At 46.6% G+C, this 18,484-nt stretch overlaps 1 protein-coding gene across 5 annotated transcripts in view; it reads left to right on the top strand.

Moving 5' to 3' along the window:
• Nucleotides 1-18,484, top strand: part of PTP4A3 (protein tyrosine phosphatase 4A3) — a 145,820-nt gene that overhangs the window by 119,477 nt on the left and 7,859 nt on the right. For all 5 annotated transcript variants that reach the window (XM_068238093.1, XM_068238098.1, XM_068238094.1 and 2 more), the window contains one exon: nucleotides 11,592-11,684. In XM_068238093.1, the coding sequence (XP_068094194.1) occupies nucleotides 11,592-11,684 (93 nt within the window). The remainder of the gene's footprint in view (nucleotides 1-11,591; nucleotides 11,685-18,484) is intronic.

Here is an 18,484-nt window from a genome sequence, read left to right as displayed (position 1 = left end):
CATGGTTTCCATGTCCGTGCTGTGGGTAACCGAGGTGGCAGTCGTGTTGTGGTCCCGTTCTTTTGTAATAGAATGAGATTACAACCGCATCGTGGTGCAGGGCCCTGCATCATGGTGGCCCCCTGCGTTGCCTGCAGACATGCGTTGTGATTGCGCAGTGAATTGCAGCACACAGAAGGGGACAGCGCACTCTGTGCACATGCGATTTCCCTGCAGATCACATCGCTGTGCATTGCTGATATTGCTAAAGTGGAAACGTGGCCTTACCGACTCACAAACGCACTGCATGTTTGGTGTTATCGAGCTTGTGTCTTGTATTGTGCAGTTGAATGGGACTTTGTGAGCTTAGACCCCCCTCTTCCCCTCTGACATTTGCATTTATCTAAACAAAGCTTTAGACCTTGTTCACATCACAAATCATTAGCGCAATTGCGAGCGCTGAGCGATTCGGTTAGTGCTTTTCCTTGTGCTTAGAAAAACGCTTTTTTGGTGCGAGGATTTTTACAGGGCTGTGGAGTCGGTCCAAAAATCCACCGACTCCGACTCCTCAGTTTAGGATTCCACCGACTCCACGACTCCGACTCCTCTAATTTGCATATTACAATTTTGTTGATTAAAAGTATGTAACATGAAATTCGTCTCTTAACTGCCAACGCTTATGAATTTTACAAGACAACTGAAGTGAGAAGGATATGTAGACTACTATATTTATTCCCTTTAGACTAAAACTAGTCCTTGGTAAGAGTACTTGTAAAAGGTTCAAACCGGAACAAAGAACATCTATCAGGCCCTAGGCAATGTAAGTGTGGGTGCATGTAAGAATGATGTGCAGGTACTCTGCAGGGGAATGAGGAGATTCTTCCTCTATTACACATTCTTCATGCACAATCTGAACAAGGTTTAAGGGTGACAGACATTACCTCTGTGTTCAATGTGCACAGCATTCTCAGTGGATTCCCTGCAGCTCTGTGGGGAGTGCATATGTAGAGTATAGTACTACTGTGTAACAAAGTAAACCTGAGACAGATGAAATTAAAGTTTTATACATACCTGGGGCTTCCTCCAGCCGCCTTCAGGATAATCAGTCCCTCGTTGTCCTCCTCCACCACCTGGATCTTCTGCTATGAGTCCAGGTACTTGAGCCAGTCAGGCGTAGTGCGCATGCACACACTCCGCCGCCAGGAGCATACTACACCTGTGCAGCACTATTGCGCAGGTGCAGAATGTTCCTGGCTGTGGGAGCGGCATGCGGCTGGACAGCGCTGACTGGCTGAATTACCAGGACTCATAGCAGAAGATCCGGGTGGTGGAGGACAGCGAGGGACTGATTAGCCTGAAGGGGGCTGGAGGAAGCCCCAGGTATGTATAAAACTTTACTTTTCATCCGTCTCAGTTACCCTTTAATTTGTAGTCACCAAACCAAATTTTAATAACCTATCAAATTATTTGATTTCATCAGCAAAGGGAGTGCATACATTTGCATAAATCAGCATCAGTGCAGAATGATTTCCATCTCATTGACCATCTCTATTAGTGACACAGCTACACATCAGGCTTTATTCTTACAGCATAGATGTTATTTAGTATATATAAGAGATTCCTGTGTACACATCATATATACAGTCACAATCAGATATGTATATCTGACCTTAAAAATACGGGAACTGCTTTATTGAAGCAGCACAAGTAACTAATTTTGATTGGTTTATTTCATTTTTGTGGACTAAGCACAGCTATTACTGTATATATACTGTATATATACATTATTTTTAATGACTATTATCTGAGAAATAGAACATTTTATCATATTTTCTATTTTAATTACAGTTACAAATTCATTAGGAGTCGGAGTCGGTGCATTTTTTCCCGACTCCGACTCCAGGCACCCAAAATTGCCCGACTCTCCGACTCCACAGCCCTGGATTTTTATACCTCCTGACGTCAGTCAGGAAGTGAACTTTTTGACCCGGAAATGAATGCATTTTTTTCGTAAAAGTGCTAGGGAAATTGCTATTCAAAGTGCTTATTCAAGCGCTTTGCGATTTCCCTATAGTTTCTCAGAGAATGGTGCAGGAGCAGCGTTTGCGATTCAAAAGCGCATCACTCATGTGAGAACACATCACATTGAGCATCATTTCACTAGCACTTTTAAGGCAAGTTTTGAAATCGCTCTTTACACTGACCACATCATATCGCGGTACTCTCCCCGCGGCAAAAGTGCTCCGGGCGCCGCGGAATCAGCAGTGCCTTACACTGCCACTGCACCAGAACTTCTTTTTTCTCCTCTTCTTTAATCCCAATGTGGATCTACCTGGAGATGTGACTTTTCGGCTGCGGTGTAATTTTTCTAAATCTTGCCACAGCTCATCCTCTATAATAAAGTCCAAGTGTCGCTGCGTCCAACAGTTTTGCAGCGTCCCTGATATTGTTGCTGCGCATGTGCACAGTAGCGGGCTGCTGGAAAGACCAGGGAGCGAGGTGGGCGGGCAGTTGCGGGCGCGCATCGGGTGCACACATGCGCAGTGACTGGGGGCGGCAGTAAAGGACTTCCGAGGCCAAATATAAAAAAGTAAAATACCTGTATCATATTTTAAGGCACGGAGGACGCCGTCCGCGCCCTCCGTGCCGTTCCGCTGGGTCTCCGCCGCTCAATAGCCCCCCTCCCCTGTGCTGTGGCTGTGAGGTCCGGAGCCGGCCCGGGGGGCTATTGAGCGGCAGGGACCCAGCGGGAGGGTGCGGACGGCGTCCTCCGTGCCTTAAAATAGGATGCAGGTATTTTTTTTTTTTTTTATTTTTTTTTTTTTATATATATATTTTGCCTCGGAAGTCCTTCAAATAAAAGGACCTAGGGTTTTTAAACGAGCTTGGGTCTACTAGTTGGCCTATAAAAGGACCCTAAATCAAAATGTATTTTTTTCAAATATTGTGAAAACCACAGACTTTAGGCATTAAAAAAACCACAGTAGGTAAGAGCACTTCCAAGCAGCACCTGCCTTTTAAAAGGGACACTTAAGACTACCAATAAAAAAAAGTGAAAACCGCCGTCTATTAACCGTGTACAGCACTGCGATCTGCAACAGCGCTGTACTGGGGGACAGCCTTGTGACACGGCTGTCACCCTGGGAGGCACAAAAGAGATCCGCTGTGATAGGCCGATGAAGGGAGGGTTAAGAAATTTAAAAAAAGCACAATTTAATTAAATACAATATTTACAATAAATTAACAATCCTGGGGTCGATCTGACCCCACCAACAGAAAGCTCTGTTGGTGGGGAGAAAAGGGGGTGGGAGGGAGGAGGACTGATCGGCCCTGCAGCGAGGCCTTAAAGTGAACCTGAACTGAAAATAAAGTCAAAGTAACCATACACAGGTCATACTTCCTGTGTAGTCTACTCCTCAATCTTTCTCCTCTCCTGCGTCCCATTTGTCCACTGTGATCAATGGAATTCTCCATCCTCCATTTTAAAAATGGCCATTACCCCATAATAGCTTCCTGGTCAGCACACTGTTAAACTAATATCACCCATTGAGCCATAGGGAAACATGGACATTACCTTGCACATTCAGTTATAACTGACAGCAACTGGTATATTTCCGTTCTGAGAAGATATTGTCAGAACTGGAAGGGATCACCGTAAGAAGAAAATGGTGAGCTTCTGAGAGGAACGGACGGTGTTAACACTGCGGTCCTCAAGTGGTTAAAGGGGCACTACAGTGAAAAATTGTAAAATTTAAATTATGTTCAAACATAGACAAATAAGTAGTACATTTTTTTCCAGAGTAAAATGAGCCATAAATGACTTTTCTCCTATGTTGCTGTCACTTACAGTAGGTAGTAGAAATCTGACAGAAGTGACAGGTTTTGGACTAGTCCATCTCTTCATAGGGGATTCTCAGCAAGGCTTTTATTCTTTATAGAGATTCCCTAAAAAGGATTCATACAAAGATGCTGGCCAGCTTCCCTGCTCCCTACACAGTTTTTTTTGGCAGTTGGACAGAGTAACTGCCATTCAGTAAGTGCTTTTGAAAATAAATATATCCCTGAGAATCCCCTATAAAGAGATGGACTAGTCCAAAACCTGTCACTTCTGTCAGATTTCTACTACCTACTGTAAGTGGCAGCAACATAGGAGAAAAGTAATTTATAGCTCATTTTACTCTGGAAAAAAATGTACTTATTTGTATATATTTGTACATATTTAAAATTTTAGTTTTTCGCTCTAGAGCCCCTTTAAATCATGAATTTTGATTGGTTGCTCGGTTTTTTCCAGTACTCTTTGCTCTGGCTTTGATAAGTCTGCCCCAGAGCCTGTTATGCTGTTTTGAATGCAAGTTGTGTACCTTGCCTATAATTGGGCTCTGCACACCTGTGCTGCTAGTCAAGCAGATACAGTCTGTCTTAGGCCACATACACACATCAGACTATAGTCTTTTGAAAATGAAAGATCACAGACCAATCTTACCACCCTTCATGTAGTATGAGAGCCATACCTACACAGTCTATTCTATTGAGCTGAACTCCCCATCAGAAAAAAAAAACTTTGCAAGATGCTGCACACACAGATGCTGTACAGACACAAAAGATCAGTATCTGCAAAAGATCTGTTCCTGCCAAAAATCCATTCCTGCAAATTGCATTGATAGTCTATGAGATCTGCAGATCATCATACACACATGATTTAACTGGCAATCATCTGAAGATCGAGCAGTCATCCGCAGATCTAAAAATCCATCCTGGTGGATCTGATCTGCAGATGAATGTCAGTTAAATCATGTGTGTATGATGATCTGCAGATCTCATAGACTATCATTGCAATTTGCAGGAATGGATTTTTGGCAGGAACAGATCTTTTGCAGATACTGATCTTTTGTGTCTGTACAGCATCTGTGTGTGCAGAATCTTGCAAAGTTTTTTTTCTGATGGGGAGTTCAGCTCCATAGAATAGACTGTGTAGGTATGGCTCTCATACTACATGAAGGGTGGTAAGATTGGTCTGTGATCTTTCATTTTCCAAAGACTATGGTCTGATGTGTGTATGCACCTTTAGGAAGCCCTGCCACCTCTCCCTGCTGTAGGAAAAAAAAGTTTATCTTGTGGCTAGGTGCTCCTTTCTGCTATTTTATGTGTGCATTGCGTTTTTATTCAGAGTTTAGAGCTCTAGTGTAGAGTTGGCATCTGTTTTGAATACAAGGTGTATATTTGTCTCTGAGGGCTCTGTACGCCTCTATTGGTAGTCTTAGATGCAGCCTGGCTTAGAACCCTTTTACAGTAATCAGTTGCTCTGTTATAACTGAAAGAAAACTGATTTTTAAAGTAATGCCCATGTTTTCCTATGGCACCGTTCACACTTAAAGTGAACCTCCGGACTAAAAATCGACTCAGCAGCACTGGAAAGGCCTGGTGTTTCTTTAACAGTTTCACAGCATCAGAACTTTGTTTCTCTTATACAAGCCTCATTTTTAGCTGCACAGAAGAAAACTGCCCGGGCATTTTCCCTCTGATGCTGTGCAAAGCATGATGGGATTTCTGATGTTGTTCTTGTTCTGCTGTTTTGGTGCAATTTTTTTTTTAATTTCAATTGTATTTGAGATTTGAAGCCTAGCGCGCGCAGCTGGGAGGGGTGATCAGGACACGGGACAGTTGGAACTGTCTTATGCTCCCTGTCACCTTCTTTCAACCAAAAAGATGGCTGCCCCATGAATCACAAACATTTGCATGTTCTTTTAAAACAGGGTGGGTAAGAGATTATATTACCTATTCTAATTAACATAACTAATGTGACTTGATGACAGTATGTTTGTTTAGGCTGAAGTTCCCCTTTAAAGGGGCAATATGGCGAAAAAAATTTAAATTTAAAATGTGTAGAAACCTAAACAAATAAGTGTTTTTTTTTTCTAGATTAAAATGAGCCATAAATTACTTTTCTCCTATGTCACTGTCACAGTAGGTAGTAGAAATCTGACAGAAGTAACAGGTTTGGACTAGTCCATCTCTTCATAGGGGATTCTCAGCAAGGTTTTTATTCTTTATAAAGCTATTCCCTGAAAAGGATTTAAACAATGATGCTGGCCGGCTTCCCTGCTCGCTACACAGTTTTTTTTTGGCAGTTGGACAGAGCAACTGCCATTCACTAAGTGCTTTTGAAAATAAATAAATCCCTGAGAATCCCCCATGAAGAGATTAGTCCAAAACCTGTCAGTTCTGTCAGATTTCTACTGCCCACTAAGTGACAGCAACATAGGAGAAAAGTAATTTATGGCTCATTTTACTCTGGAAAAAATGTACTTATTTGCCTGTTTGCACTTATTTAAAATGTTTGTTTCGCTATAGTGCCCCTTTAATCGGTTGCTCTGTTATAACTGAAAGTAAACTGATTTTCAAATTAATGCCCATGTTTTCCTATGGCACCGTTCACACTTAAAGAGTAACTCCAGTGAAAATAATGTAATAAAAAAGTGCTTCATTTTTACAATAATTATGTATAAATGATTTAGTCAGTGTTTGCCCGTTGTAAAATCTTTTAAATCCCTGATTTACATTCTGACATTTATCACATGGTGACATTTTTCCTGTTGGCAGGTGATGTAGCTGCTGCATGCTTTTTTGGCAGTTGGAAACTAGCTGTAAAAAGCTCTTTCCCACAATGCAGCAAGGTTTACAGACAGGAAACTGCCAGGAGTACCATGGTCCTCAGTTTCTTTGTGGGAGGGGTTTCACCACAATATCAGTCATACAGCGCCCTCTGATGGTCTGTTTGTGAAAAGGAATAGATTTCTCATGTAAAAGGGGGTATCGGCTACTGATTGGGATAAAGTTCAATTCTTGGTCGGAGTTTCTCTTTAACACGTTTTAACTGAAATGGAAAACAGAGTACTAACGCGCACTAAAGCGTACCAACTGATGAAGTGTAAATGGGCCCTTAGGATGTGCTGCCACTTCTCCCATGACTTTCCCATGTGCTGAAAGCAGCTGCATTAACACTGGTTCCTTCCATCTGCTCCCCAGTGTGATATAACATCCGTTGTCGCCCAGCAGGGATACTTGTCATTGTGGGTGGTCTTTCAGGGATGGTGGTATGGCTGTACTCTTGGCAGCCTGTAGGGGGCGCGTGGCACTGCGCCAGCACTCGCACCCATACCCTCGGGGTTTCTCTGCCCCCCCCCCCCCCCCCCCCCCCCCCCCCGAAGTTGTTGGTGGTCTATCAGGGCTTGTGCCGTGGCTGTACTCTTGCCAGCGTGGCACTGCGCCAGCACTCGCACCCAAACCCTCGGGCTGCAGTTGTTGTTGTTTGACGGATTTCCCGTGGATACCGGTTCCCTGGATATGCCGCCTGTGGTCTCCGGTACCCGTGGCAGGGACATGTGCTGTCACAGTACTCCCCCCGGGGCTCTCATCACAGAGTCCCCGGCCAGGCTCCTCTTGGCAGCGCCTTGCGGTTCTGCTATTTCTGTGAATCCTGCGTGAACTGGCACAGGGCGAGCTCCCCGAGCAGTAGAGTGTGGAAAGCGTCCAAACTCCGCTCTCTACTTTATGGGATGTTTGGGAACAGATCTAAAAATAAGTGGGATTTGGATGGCATGTTTGGAGCCGCAGCGATCGCACAGCCGCGGCCGCAGATCATATCATTAATCTGCCAGTGTTTACTGATTGCATTAATTCCGCTGGCCAGATAGACTTAGCTTGAGGGAAGAACTGAGGAGAATTTTTTAAGATTATTCGCCTGTGTCCCTGGAGGACTCTCTGCCTTCCAGCAGAGGATATCTCCTGTAATACTCTGTGCTGCAGGAGGACTCTGCTCCTTTCTGTAACTCTCCTCTCCTGTAATGCTCTGTGCTGCAGGAGGACTCTGCTCCTTCTGTAACTCTCCTCTCCTGTAATGCTCTGTGCTGCAGGAGGACTCTGCTCCTTTCTGTAACTCTCCTCTCCTGTAATGCTCTGTGCTGCAGGAGGACTCTTCTCCTTCCAGCAGAGGACATCTCCTGTAATACTCTGTGCTGCTAGAGGTCTCTTCTTCCAGTATAGGACATCTCCTGTAATACTTTGCAGGAAGCAGAAGAGTCCTCCAGCAGCATATAGTATTACAGGAGATGTCCTCTGCAGGAAGGAGAAGAGTCCTCCGGCAGCACAGAGTATCCCAGAAAGAATATCTGTGCAGTGAACTCATCAGGCTCCTCCAGTATTACAGGAGATGTACTCTGTGCTACCGGAGGACTCTTCTCCTTCCTGCAGAGGACATCTCCTGTAACACTCTGCAGGCAGCAGAAGAGTCCTTCAGCAGCATATAGTATTACAGGAGATGTCTTCTGCTGTAAGGAATAGTCTTCAAGCAGCACAGAGGACATCTGCTGTAATACTCTGTGCTACTGGAGGAGCCTGATAATTTCACTGCACTCTTTCTGGGACACTCTGTGCTACCAGAGGACTCTTCTCCTTCCAGCAGATGAAGGAATTTATATTTGACTGTTTCACTTTAACCTCCCCGGCGTTATTTCCAGATTTAGGGTTCTAAAGCCGTGCAATTTTTTTGACAAGCTTTTAGGCCTGGAACCCACTGAAATCCGCAAACGCAAAACGCAACCGCTAGCGTTTTTGTCTGAGCAAGCGGATTCATGCGCGTTTTCGGTCGCGTTTTGCAACAGTGTTTTTTTGCTCAGCGGTTGTGTAGCGTTTTGCGTTTCGCGTTTTTATCCTGATTGGTCCTGTGAATTATTTTTAATTTTGTTAGTGTACTGAACCGCAAAACGCTAGCAAAACCGCTCAGTTTAGGTTTTGCTGAGTGTTTCCGCTAGCGTTCCAATACTTTACATTGAAGCGCTAACGCCAAAATGCTGCAGGTCCTGCGTTTGCGTTTCTGGGAAATGCAAACGCTCCTGTGGAAGTTGCCCCATCCATTAACATCAGCTGAGCGTTTTGGCAAACTGCTAGCGTATCGCAGTGCTGCCAAAATGCTCAAAAAAATGCTCTTGTGGGTTCCAGCCCTTAGACCCTAAAAACAAACCAAGAATACCACAGAGAGATCTGCAGCAGCTCCTGCATATAACTCTCTCAGGCGTGGGATTACCGTTTTGAGCTGTGGATTTAACACCCCCCAGCGGAAGTGGCTGCCGGTGGGGGACAGGAGCATCTGATCGAGACTACGAGGGCACAGGATGGCTGCAGGGGGCTGGTAGAAGCCCCAGGTGAGCAGTAGAACTCCCATTTTTTTTTTTTATGTATTTATTTTTTTGGATGACTTAAGCATCCCTTTTAAGTTTGATTGGATTTGCAGCATGCTTGTTTCAGGTGTGATTCAGACACTGCTGCAGCCAGAGAGATCAGGACAGCCAAGCAATGTGCATTGTTTAAAAAAAGAAATGGAACCGGAAGTGAGAGGGACTTGCTGGCTGCACTAGACAACTCCAGCCCTGCTGTCCAAGTGTACCCCTTCGGTTTTCGCTACATTTTAAAGCCCAGACGAAGGAGTACACTCTGACAGCAGGGCTGGAGTTGTCTAGTTCAGCACTTCCCAACAAATGTTCCCTGCCAGAGCGGTTCTGTGTAGAGTAGTGCCTGCATCATGCAGGAAACTTGTCGGTCATTTCGGAGATTTGACATTCGACTGGTCTGTGCGCGCCATTAATTAAAATTAAAGGACAACTGAAATGCGCGGGGTTATAGAGGATGCCATATTTATTTCCTTTTAAGCAATACCAGTTGCCTGGCAGGCCTGCTGATCCTCTAATACTTTTATCCGTAGGCCCTGAACCAGCATGCAGCATATCAAACATTTCTGACATTCTCAGATATGACAACTGCATGCTTGTTTCAGGTGTGAGAGTCACACTACTGAACTGCCAGGCAACTGGTATTGTTTAAAAGGAAATAAATATGGTAGCCTCCATATCCCTCTCGCTTCAGTTGTCTTTTAAGTGGCCGTGCTGATATTGCCAGTTGCAAGTTGAGTTTTAACTGCTCAGCTCAGAATTTGAGCACCTCATGGATTGCCACCAATATGTCTTCTGCCAACCATGCACCCACCCCCTTAAAGGGAACCTAAACTGAGAAGAGAATATGGATTTTTCCTTTTAAAATACCAGTTGCTTGACTCTTCTGCTTATCCTGTGGCTCTAATACTTTTAGCCACAGCCCCCCAACAAGCATGCAGATCAGGTGCTCTGACTGAAGTCAGACTGGATTAGCTATAGCAAAGAAATGAACAGCGCTACTTAAAAACAGATGAGTGCTTACCTGCAAAAAAGTGCACACCCCACTCATGGGATTCAAATACACAATGAGCATACACATGACCTGTCTACCACTTGGAGGATGTTCGTTTCCGCTAACAATTTGCAATTTGTTAGGTACTTGTCCCTCCCACTGTCGAAGAAGTCTTTCCTCCATGGGAGGGGACCTAACACTAACTAAATTCTACCCATGCATATGCATAGCCTGGGCGCGCTACCAGTAAAATTGAGAATTGCGCAAAAAAAGTGGGATCAGCGCATCACCAGGCCGCCTCTGAATGGCCTCAGCTCAGAGATGCGCTGAGCCCCCCCAGAAACTGCGAACGCACCTTGAACCCAAACAGAGGCTCTGCATATACACCAAAGGAAAACTATTAAGTGGGAGCGGCTGACCAGAAATCAATCAATCAAACATAGCAAAGACATGAACAGCGCTACTTAAAAACAGATGAGTGCTTACCTGCAAAAAAGTGCACTGGATTAGCTGCATGCTTGTTTCAGGTGTGTGATTCAGCCACTGCTGCAGCCAAAGAGATCAGGACAGCCAAGCAACTAGTATTGTTTAAAGGGAACCAGAGGCCCCAGAAAGAAGATTTTACACATACCTGGGGCTTCCTCCAGCCCCATACGCACGGATTACTCCCACGCCGACCTCCTCCGCTTCCTGTATCCGGCGGGTACCGGTCCCGTAGTTTCGGCCAGTCGGCGGCAGCACGCGCCCAATTGTCCGCATCACAGGGGCTCCCGGCATACCATTACGCGTGCAGCTGCATACTGCGCCACGTCCGCCGGAACCGGCGGATCCAGGAAGCGGAGGACGGCGGCGTGGGAGCGATCCAGGCTTATGGGGCTGGAGGAAGCCCCAGGTATGTATCAAATCTTTTTTTCTTTTTAAGATTACGGCGTCTCTGGTACCATTTAAAAGGAAACGCCCATATCCATCTCAGTGAGGCCTGGTTCACATTGCGTTTGGCTCGCTTGTCCGTCCGCGTTGAGCTGTTTTTGAGGGTCAGACTTCAGCGTAACCCTCACTGATAAGAAATTACAACCGTAAAACACTTTCCTAGCAGGAAATGGCCTCTGGGAGCAGAAAAGAGATGGAAAGGGTCGATGGTTTTAGATAGATGAAATAGATTTTAGCTCTGGCATACTTCAATGAAGGTGAGATTGCGCAGAAACCGTAAAAACTTAAAGTAGATTTTAATATAAAATAAAACTGTTGGATATCTAAAGAAGTCATTTTTAGCAGGAGGAGGATGGATACAATTGTTTCTCATCAGTTTTTCACCTGTGCTGTCAGTCCATATAACTGTGATATAAGACCTTTGCCTCTTCATGTGTCCTCACTGGTTTGTGTTCTCCTTTCAGGACCTGAAGAAATATGGCGCCACCACAGTGGTGAGAGTGTGTGAGATCACCTATGACAAGACTCCTCTGGAGAAAGATGGCATCACCGTAATGGTAAGTGCAATGAAGTCCTGGCACCGTATGTGAAATGTGTCCACAGGTGGAAGAGGCAACATTGGCCAATCAAAACGGGAGGCGTTGTAAGTAGCAAGGGTCATGTCTAGGAGAAGCTATGGAGAGTCATGTGATCAGTTTGGTCATTGATAGATATGCAAGTCTCTGATTTGCTGCTCATGATCATGTGCTAAAACAGGATGTGATCACAGCAAGTCAGAGCTTTCCAATCAGCTGATCAAACCAATCACCTGCTTCTCCAGGAGTTCTACTCCTAGACCTGACCATAAGGCCCCGTTCACATCACAAACGCGGATGGTCATGCGTGCGGAACGCAACGCATGCGAACGCACGCCATCCGCGTTTGTGTGCGTTGCGTGGCTGATCCCATCACTGAAAAGTGAATGGGACAGCCACACGTTTTTACAAAAAATACGCGCAGCATGCGTTCCCGGACCGCACAGGTCCGGAACACATGCAGTGTGAACATCAGACAGTGCACTCTATGCAATGTCTGATGTCGTGCGTGTTGGCCACCTGCACGCGTTTCCAAAACACGGCTGGAAACGCGTGCAGTGTGAACGGGCCCTAAGACCATCACTGGTTGTAAGCACCTTAAGGTTGCAGATACATTGCCACAACTACACAACTTTCTTGTTTAATTATGTTAGCTGTTTAAACTGATTTGGCATATTGTGCGGTTTCAAATCCATGTGAATGATGTAGGTGTAATATGAGAACCAGCTGTGTATTTTGTGACAATCAGAAATATTAATCAATTAGCAGCTTCAATAGAGTTATCACTTTTGAGGGCACTGGTTTTTTTAACCTCAGCCTGCAGAACTCATTGTGCTGTAAATTATTGGAATGCTTTGATGTCTCTCTGCTAGCAGAGGATGTATAAACTGAAAGCAGAAGTCCTGTGTTATTGTCTCACACTGCCCCCTAGTGACAAGTGGCAATAAATACACATTACAGCAGTACTAATCTAACATCTGACATCAAACTAATGAGAAATAAAAGTGCTAAATTGGTCTTGCGCATTTGCAAGCCTCTAAATAAATTGGCTGCTGAAGGGTTAAAAAATTCCCTCGCCGGTGCAAGGTTGTGCCAGGATACAGCGCGTTCAATATCTCTCTGGCACTGTGGCCATGCTGACCAGTGCACAGCTTTCTGATTATGCCAGTGTTTTGATAGGCAGCCCATATCTCAGCAGGCCACGGTAATGGTGCCAGCCTATGCCTGGCCAGAGGACGTTTCCAGTCTGGTACCCTTCAGCATAAGAATTCCTGAAACGCCAGCCGAGTGTGCTTTATAAACCTTTGTTGCTTTCATGCCCTGTGCCAGGAATTAATCCGTCAGATCTCCAGCGGCGATGCTGGCACCGGCCGGACACAACATACCTGAATGATGCTGTCCGTTGCTGTCAGATCTCTGGTGGTGACGCTGGCACCTGCCAGATGCACCTGAATGATGCGCCCTGGTGCTGCCGGCTGATTGTCCTGTCAGATCTTTGGCGGTGACTCTGGCACCGGCAGGACCTGACATACCTGAATGATGCGGCCCCGGTGCTGCCGGCTTATTGTCCTGTCAGATCTCCGGCGGTGGCGCTGGACATGACATACCTGAATGATGTCCTGCGCTGATCTCTGGCGGTGACGCTGGCGCTGGCCGGACATACCTGAATGATGTGCTGCCGGCTGATTGCCCTGCGCTGATCTCCGTTGACACTGGCACTGGCTGGACACAGCATACCTGAATGATGTCCTGCGCTGATCTTTGGCGGTGACGCTGGCACTGGCTGGACATGCCTGAATGATGTGCTGCCGGCTGATTGCCCTGCGCTGATCTCCAGTGACGCTGGCATCGGCTGGACACAACATGCCTGAATGATGTGCTGCCGGCTGATTGCCCTGCGCTGATCTCCGGTGACGCTGGCACCGGTTGGACATACCTGAATGATGTCCTGCGCTGAACTCCGGTGACGCTGGCACCGGCCGGACATACCTGAATGATGTGCTGCCGGCTGATCTCTGGCGGTGGCACTGGCCGGACATACCTGAATGTGCTGCCGGCTGATTGCCCTGCGCTGATCCCCGGTGACGCTGGCACCGGCTGGACACAACATACCTGAATGATGCGGCCCTGGTGATTGTCCTGTCAGATCTTCGGTGGTGACTCTGGCACCGGCAGGACCTGACATACCTGAATGATGCGGCCCCGGTGCTGCCGGCTTATTGTCCTGTCAGATCTCCGGCGGTGGCGCTGGACATGACATACCTGAATGATGTCCTGTGCTGATCTCTGGCTGTGATGCTGGCACCGGCCGGATATACCTGAATAATGTGCTGCCGGCTGATTGCCCTGCGCTGATCTCTGGCTGTGATGCTGGCACCGGCCGGATATACCTGAATAATGTGCTGCCGGCTGATTGCCCTGCACTGATCTCCAGTGACACTGGCATCGGCTGGACACAACATACCTGAATGATGTGGCCCTGGTGATTGTCCTGCACTGATGGGACACGTTCCTGCGGCTCGTGACCTCTCATGGAGCGGCCTTGTGCTCGCTGTGCCGGTGGTGTTTACACAGCGCTATATATAGCAGACCTTGCCGGAGCGTTTGATATCTGCTATATTTGTCCCTCTAATGAGAGGCTTTGTGGCTGAGCGGCGGGTGAATAATCCCCGGCTGGCAGACGCACGCTCTCTATACGCCTCTCTGGGACCGGCACACAGCCTCTCTGTCATTATACGGATACCGGAGGGCCAAATTACCGGCATCGTCAGTAAGCTTGTTTATATCAATCGGCTGAATCACACTGGCTCATATTTATGTGGCCAGAGACAGCTGGATGCCTTGTTTACTAAACCGGTAACTGTACATTCTGTGTGTAGTATAGAGTGTGCAGATACAGCATGTGTGTTTATGTACACGTTTTTGTTTTTTTTCTGATGTGCGTCTCTCCTTTGCACTATACATCCTTATACTGTGTTTCCCCAAAAATAACACTCTTATATTTTCAAGTGTGTAGGAGGCGCCCGGTCTGGGTTACGTCATAGTATTGAATAGTACTATATCAAGATGTCAAATAGTAACTAAACCAATCTCTATAAAGTATGGGATAATTAAATTTTTATCCTACCTTTTATAGATGTTTGGCAGAATATAAAAGCAAGTAGAAGTTTACGAATAAAACTATTTTTATTGGTGCACTTTGACAACGCGTTTCTCGGCTCTCGGCCGCTTCCTCGGGTCAGTACAAGTGCCTTTGAGAATTTAGGACCGATTATTCAATATTATGACGTAACCCAGACCGGGCGCCTCCTACCCACTTGTAATTATACTATACTCCCTCATACATATTTTGTATCGAGAGTGATTCAGTCGAATCCCTCGACGAAAGAATAGTTTTTACTAGGAGTAGCGACCATCTTGGATACTAAAGGCCGAGTGGGGACGTTTTTTCTCCACCTGCGGACACGAGTGGTTGCCTTGCTGCAACCCGCTTTTGTGAGTATATACTCAATTATCTTTCAATATATCCATACCAACTAACAATATTGCACCAGATTGGGCTCCCGGACCTTTTTGTGTTTTTCCTCCACTATCCTACAGACTCTTATATTTTGTCCTCCAAAAGATGTGCTAGGTCTTATTTTCGGGGAGGTCTTATATTTTTTAGGGCGGCAAGATCCCCATTCCCCCACCGCTACTTTACCCCCTGATGACCCCCTCCTCCATAAAAATGCATCCCCGCTCTCCGCTGCCCGGCAAACCGCTGATCAGAGGTAAATTTCTGATTCCCCCACAGCTGCTTATCCTCTACGGGGCGTTCTCCATTGCCCGGCATCCTAATTCAAACCGCTGACCAGCGGTTAAAGGGATACTGTAGGGGGTCGGGGGAAAATGAGTTGAACTTACCCGGGGTTTCTAATGGCCCCCCGCAGACATCCTGTGCCCGCGCAGCCACTTACCGATGCTCCGGCCCCGCCTCCGGTTCACTTCTGGAATTTCAGACTTTAAAGTCAGAAAACCACTGTGCCTGCGTTGCCGTATCCTCACTCCCGCTGATGTCACCAGGAGCATACTGCGCAGGCTCAGTATGGTCTGTGCCTGCGCAGTACGCTCCTGGTGACATCAGCGGGAGCGAGGATACGGCAACGCAGGCACAGTGGTTTTCAGACTTTAAAAGTCTGAAATTCCAGAGGTGAACCAGAGGCGGGGCCGGAGCATCGGTGAGTGGCTGCGAGGGCACAGGACTTCTGCGGGGGACCATTAGAAGCCCCAGGTAAGTTCAACTCATTTTCCCCGACCCCCCCCCCCCCCCTACAGTATTCCTTTAAGGCAGCTCGGTACACTGTAACAGCACTTCTGTGAACAGGAAGTGACATCTCTGTTTACTTCCTGCGTACGGAATGTATGTTGGGCAGCGGGGATGCGTTTTTATAGAGCGGGTCATCAGGAGGTAAAGTGGGGGAGGAAGGGGGCCAGACAGAAGGGGCGAGACTCCCAACAGCCACTAGGTCTTATTTTAGGGGTAGGTCTTATATTTCGAGCATGCTCAGAATATATGATAGGCCTTACTTTAAGGGGATGTCCTACTTTTGGGGGAAACTCTGTAGTATAAAGAAAACACAGGCAGACCCCTACTTACACACAGGTTCCATTAAGAGAGCTTGTAAGTTTGAATTTGTTTGCAAGTTGAATCCAGTGTTATATATAGTGAAAGGACATCTTAACATGCTTATCGATAACCCCGAGTCAGGCTCGGGGTGGAAATCCACAGCTCAGGACAGTAACCCCCGAGTTGCATCCATCGGATTTGTGGAATGTGCAGGGCTGCCACAGATCTAGCAGTATGATTTTTATGGTCTGCAAGCTTGTGAAAAAATTGCACCGCTTTTGGAAAACCAATCTGGAAATAATCATACCGCCAGGCAGCCCTGCTGATCTATTTGGCTGCAGTAGTGTCTGAATCGCACCAGAAACAAGCATGCAGCAAATCTTGTCACATCTGACAATAATGTCAAACACCTGATCTGCTGCATGCTTGTTCAGGGGCTGTGGCTTAAAGTACTAAAGGCAGAGGAGCAGCAGGACAGCCAGGCAACTGGTAATGCTTAAAAGGAAATAAATATGGCAGCCTCCACCTATCTTACTTCAGGTGCCTGGCTGTCTTGCTGATCCTCTGCCTCTAATACTTTTAGCCATAGACCCTGAACAAGCATGCAGCAGATCAGGTATTTCTGACATAGTCAGATCTAACAAGATTAGCTGCATGCTTATTTCTGGTGTTATTCAGACACTACTGCAGCCAAACAGATCAGCAGGACAGCCAGGCAATTGGTATTGTTTAACAGGAAATAAATATGGCAGCCTCCATATCCTTCACACTTTAGGTGTCCTGTAAGATGATTAATAACTTCAGGTCTGCCAGTCAAGCAATTTATCTCATGGTTTCACTGACTGACAGGAGTACAACAAATATCTGCAGTGGCACTGCACTCCACGATGTCACAGGAGGAATTCTGCTAATGGCCAGGACCCTCCCCCACAATTGCCTCCACCCTGGGGGGCGGGCCTTTGTAGTGTAGGGGAATGGCACATGTGAAATATGGCGCCCCGTGCACACAGGTGACATCGAGCATTGAGGGACGGTAAAGGGGTGTTAATAGAGGGGGTTCATCCGGTCACTGGGTGTTCACACGCTGCATTTCTCTACAATAGACTTCTCTCCTATTATTAGTCACACTTGTGGCCTCACCTCCTCACACTGGCGCTTCTGCTAATTGCACGTCTTTGTTGTTTTAGGTTGTGGTTTGTATGGGTGGAATAGGTTTACTATGAGTCCTTTTATTTACAAGAAACCAACCTTTATCAATATGATACTCGCTGCTGCGAACACCTCGCACCTTCCCAACATAATGCACATCCCGATACACCCAGCGTTATATGTCCAGGTCTGCATGTAGGTCACACGTGTAACCACACCCTGCCAGTGTTGGCTGCACTTCTTCTATGGGGGGTCATGATAGCTGCACTTGTTGTATATGGGGGGGGGGGGGGGTGTCATGATGGCTGCGTTTGTTGTATATTGGGGGAGGGGGGGTCATGATGGCTGCATTTGTTGTATATTGGGGGGGGTCATGATGGCTGCATTTGTTGTATATTGGGGGGGGGGGATCATGATAACTGAATTTGTTAAATGTGAGGGAGGGGCATGATGGCTGCATCTGTTATATGTTGGGGAGGGAAATCATGATGGCTGCACTTGTTATATGGGGGGGTCATGATGGCTGCATTTGTTATGTGAGAGAGGGGCATGATGGTTGCATTTGATATGTATGGGGGGGGGGGGGGGTCATGATGGCTGCATTTGATATGTATGGGGGGGGGGTTCATGATGGCTGCATTTGTTATATGGGTGGGTCACGATGGCTGCATTTGTTATATGGGTGGGTCACGATGGCTGCATTTGTTATGTAGAGATGGGTACTGTCTGCAGCTGTGCACCTTTCCATACAGGCTTGCACTGCCCCACTCTCTGGTATTTCCTGTTATCAGATTGAGGCCTCTCAGTTGTTAATCACCTACTTCTGGGAAAGATGGTCCATCACCCCATGTAGAAACCTGGTTTCTGTTACAATGCAGGGATGCTGAGAAATGTGGGCTAGCATCGGTGGTACTTCCTTGTTTTGTGGATTGCTCACACCTGATCTGCCCACAGGCTGAATCCAGGGAGGAGAGGCATGAAGCTGTACTGCATTTCCAAGCACATGCCTGCCCATGAAACCGAA

This window comes from Hyperolius riggenbachi, chromosome 5, assembly GCF_040937935.1.
Source record: "Hyperolius riggenbachi isolate aHypRig1 chromosome 5, aHypRig1.pri, whole genome shotgun sequence".
NCBI classification, from domain to species: domain Eukaryota; kingdom Metazoa; phylum Chordata; class Amphibia; order Anura; family Hyperoliidae; genus Hyperolius; species Hyperolius riggenbachi.
Note: the sequence above shows the minus strand (reverse complement) of the source record. Positions and strands in the feature narration are given on the sequence as shown.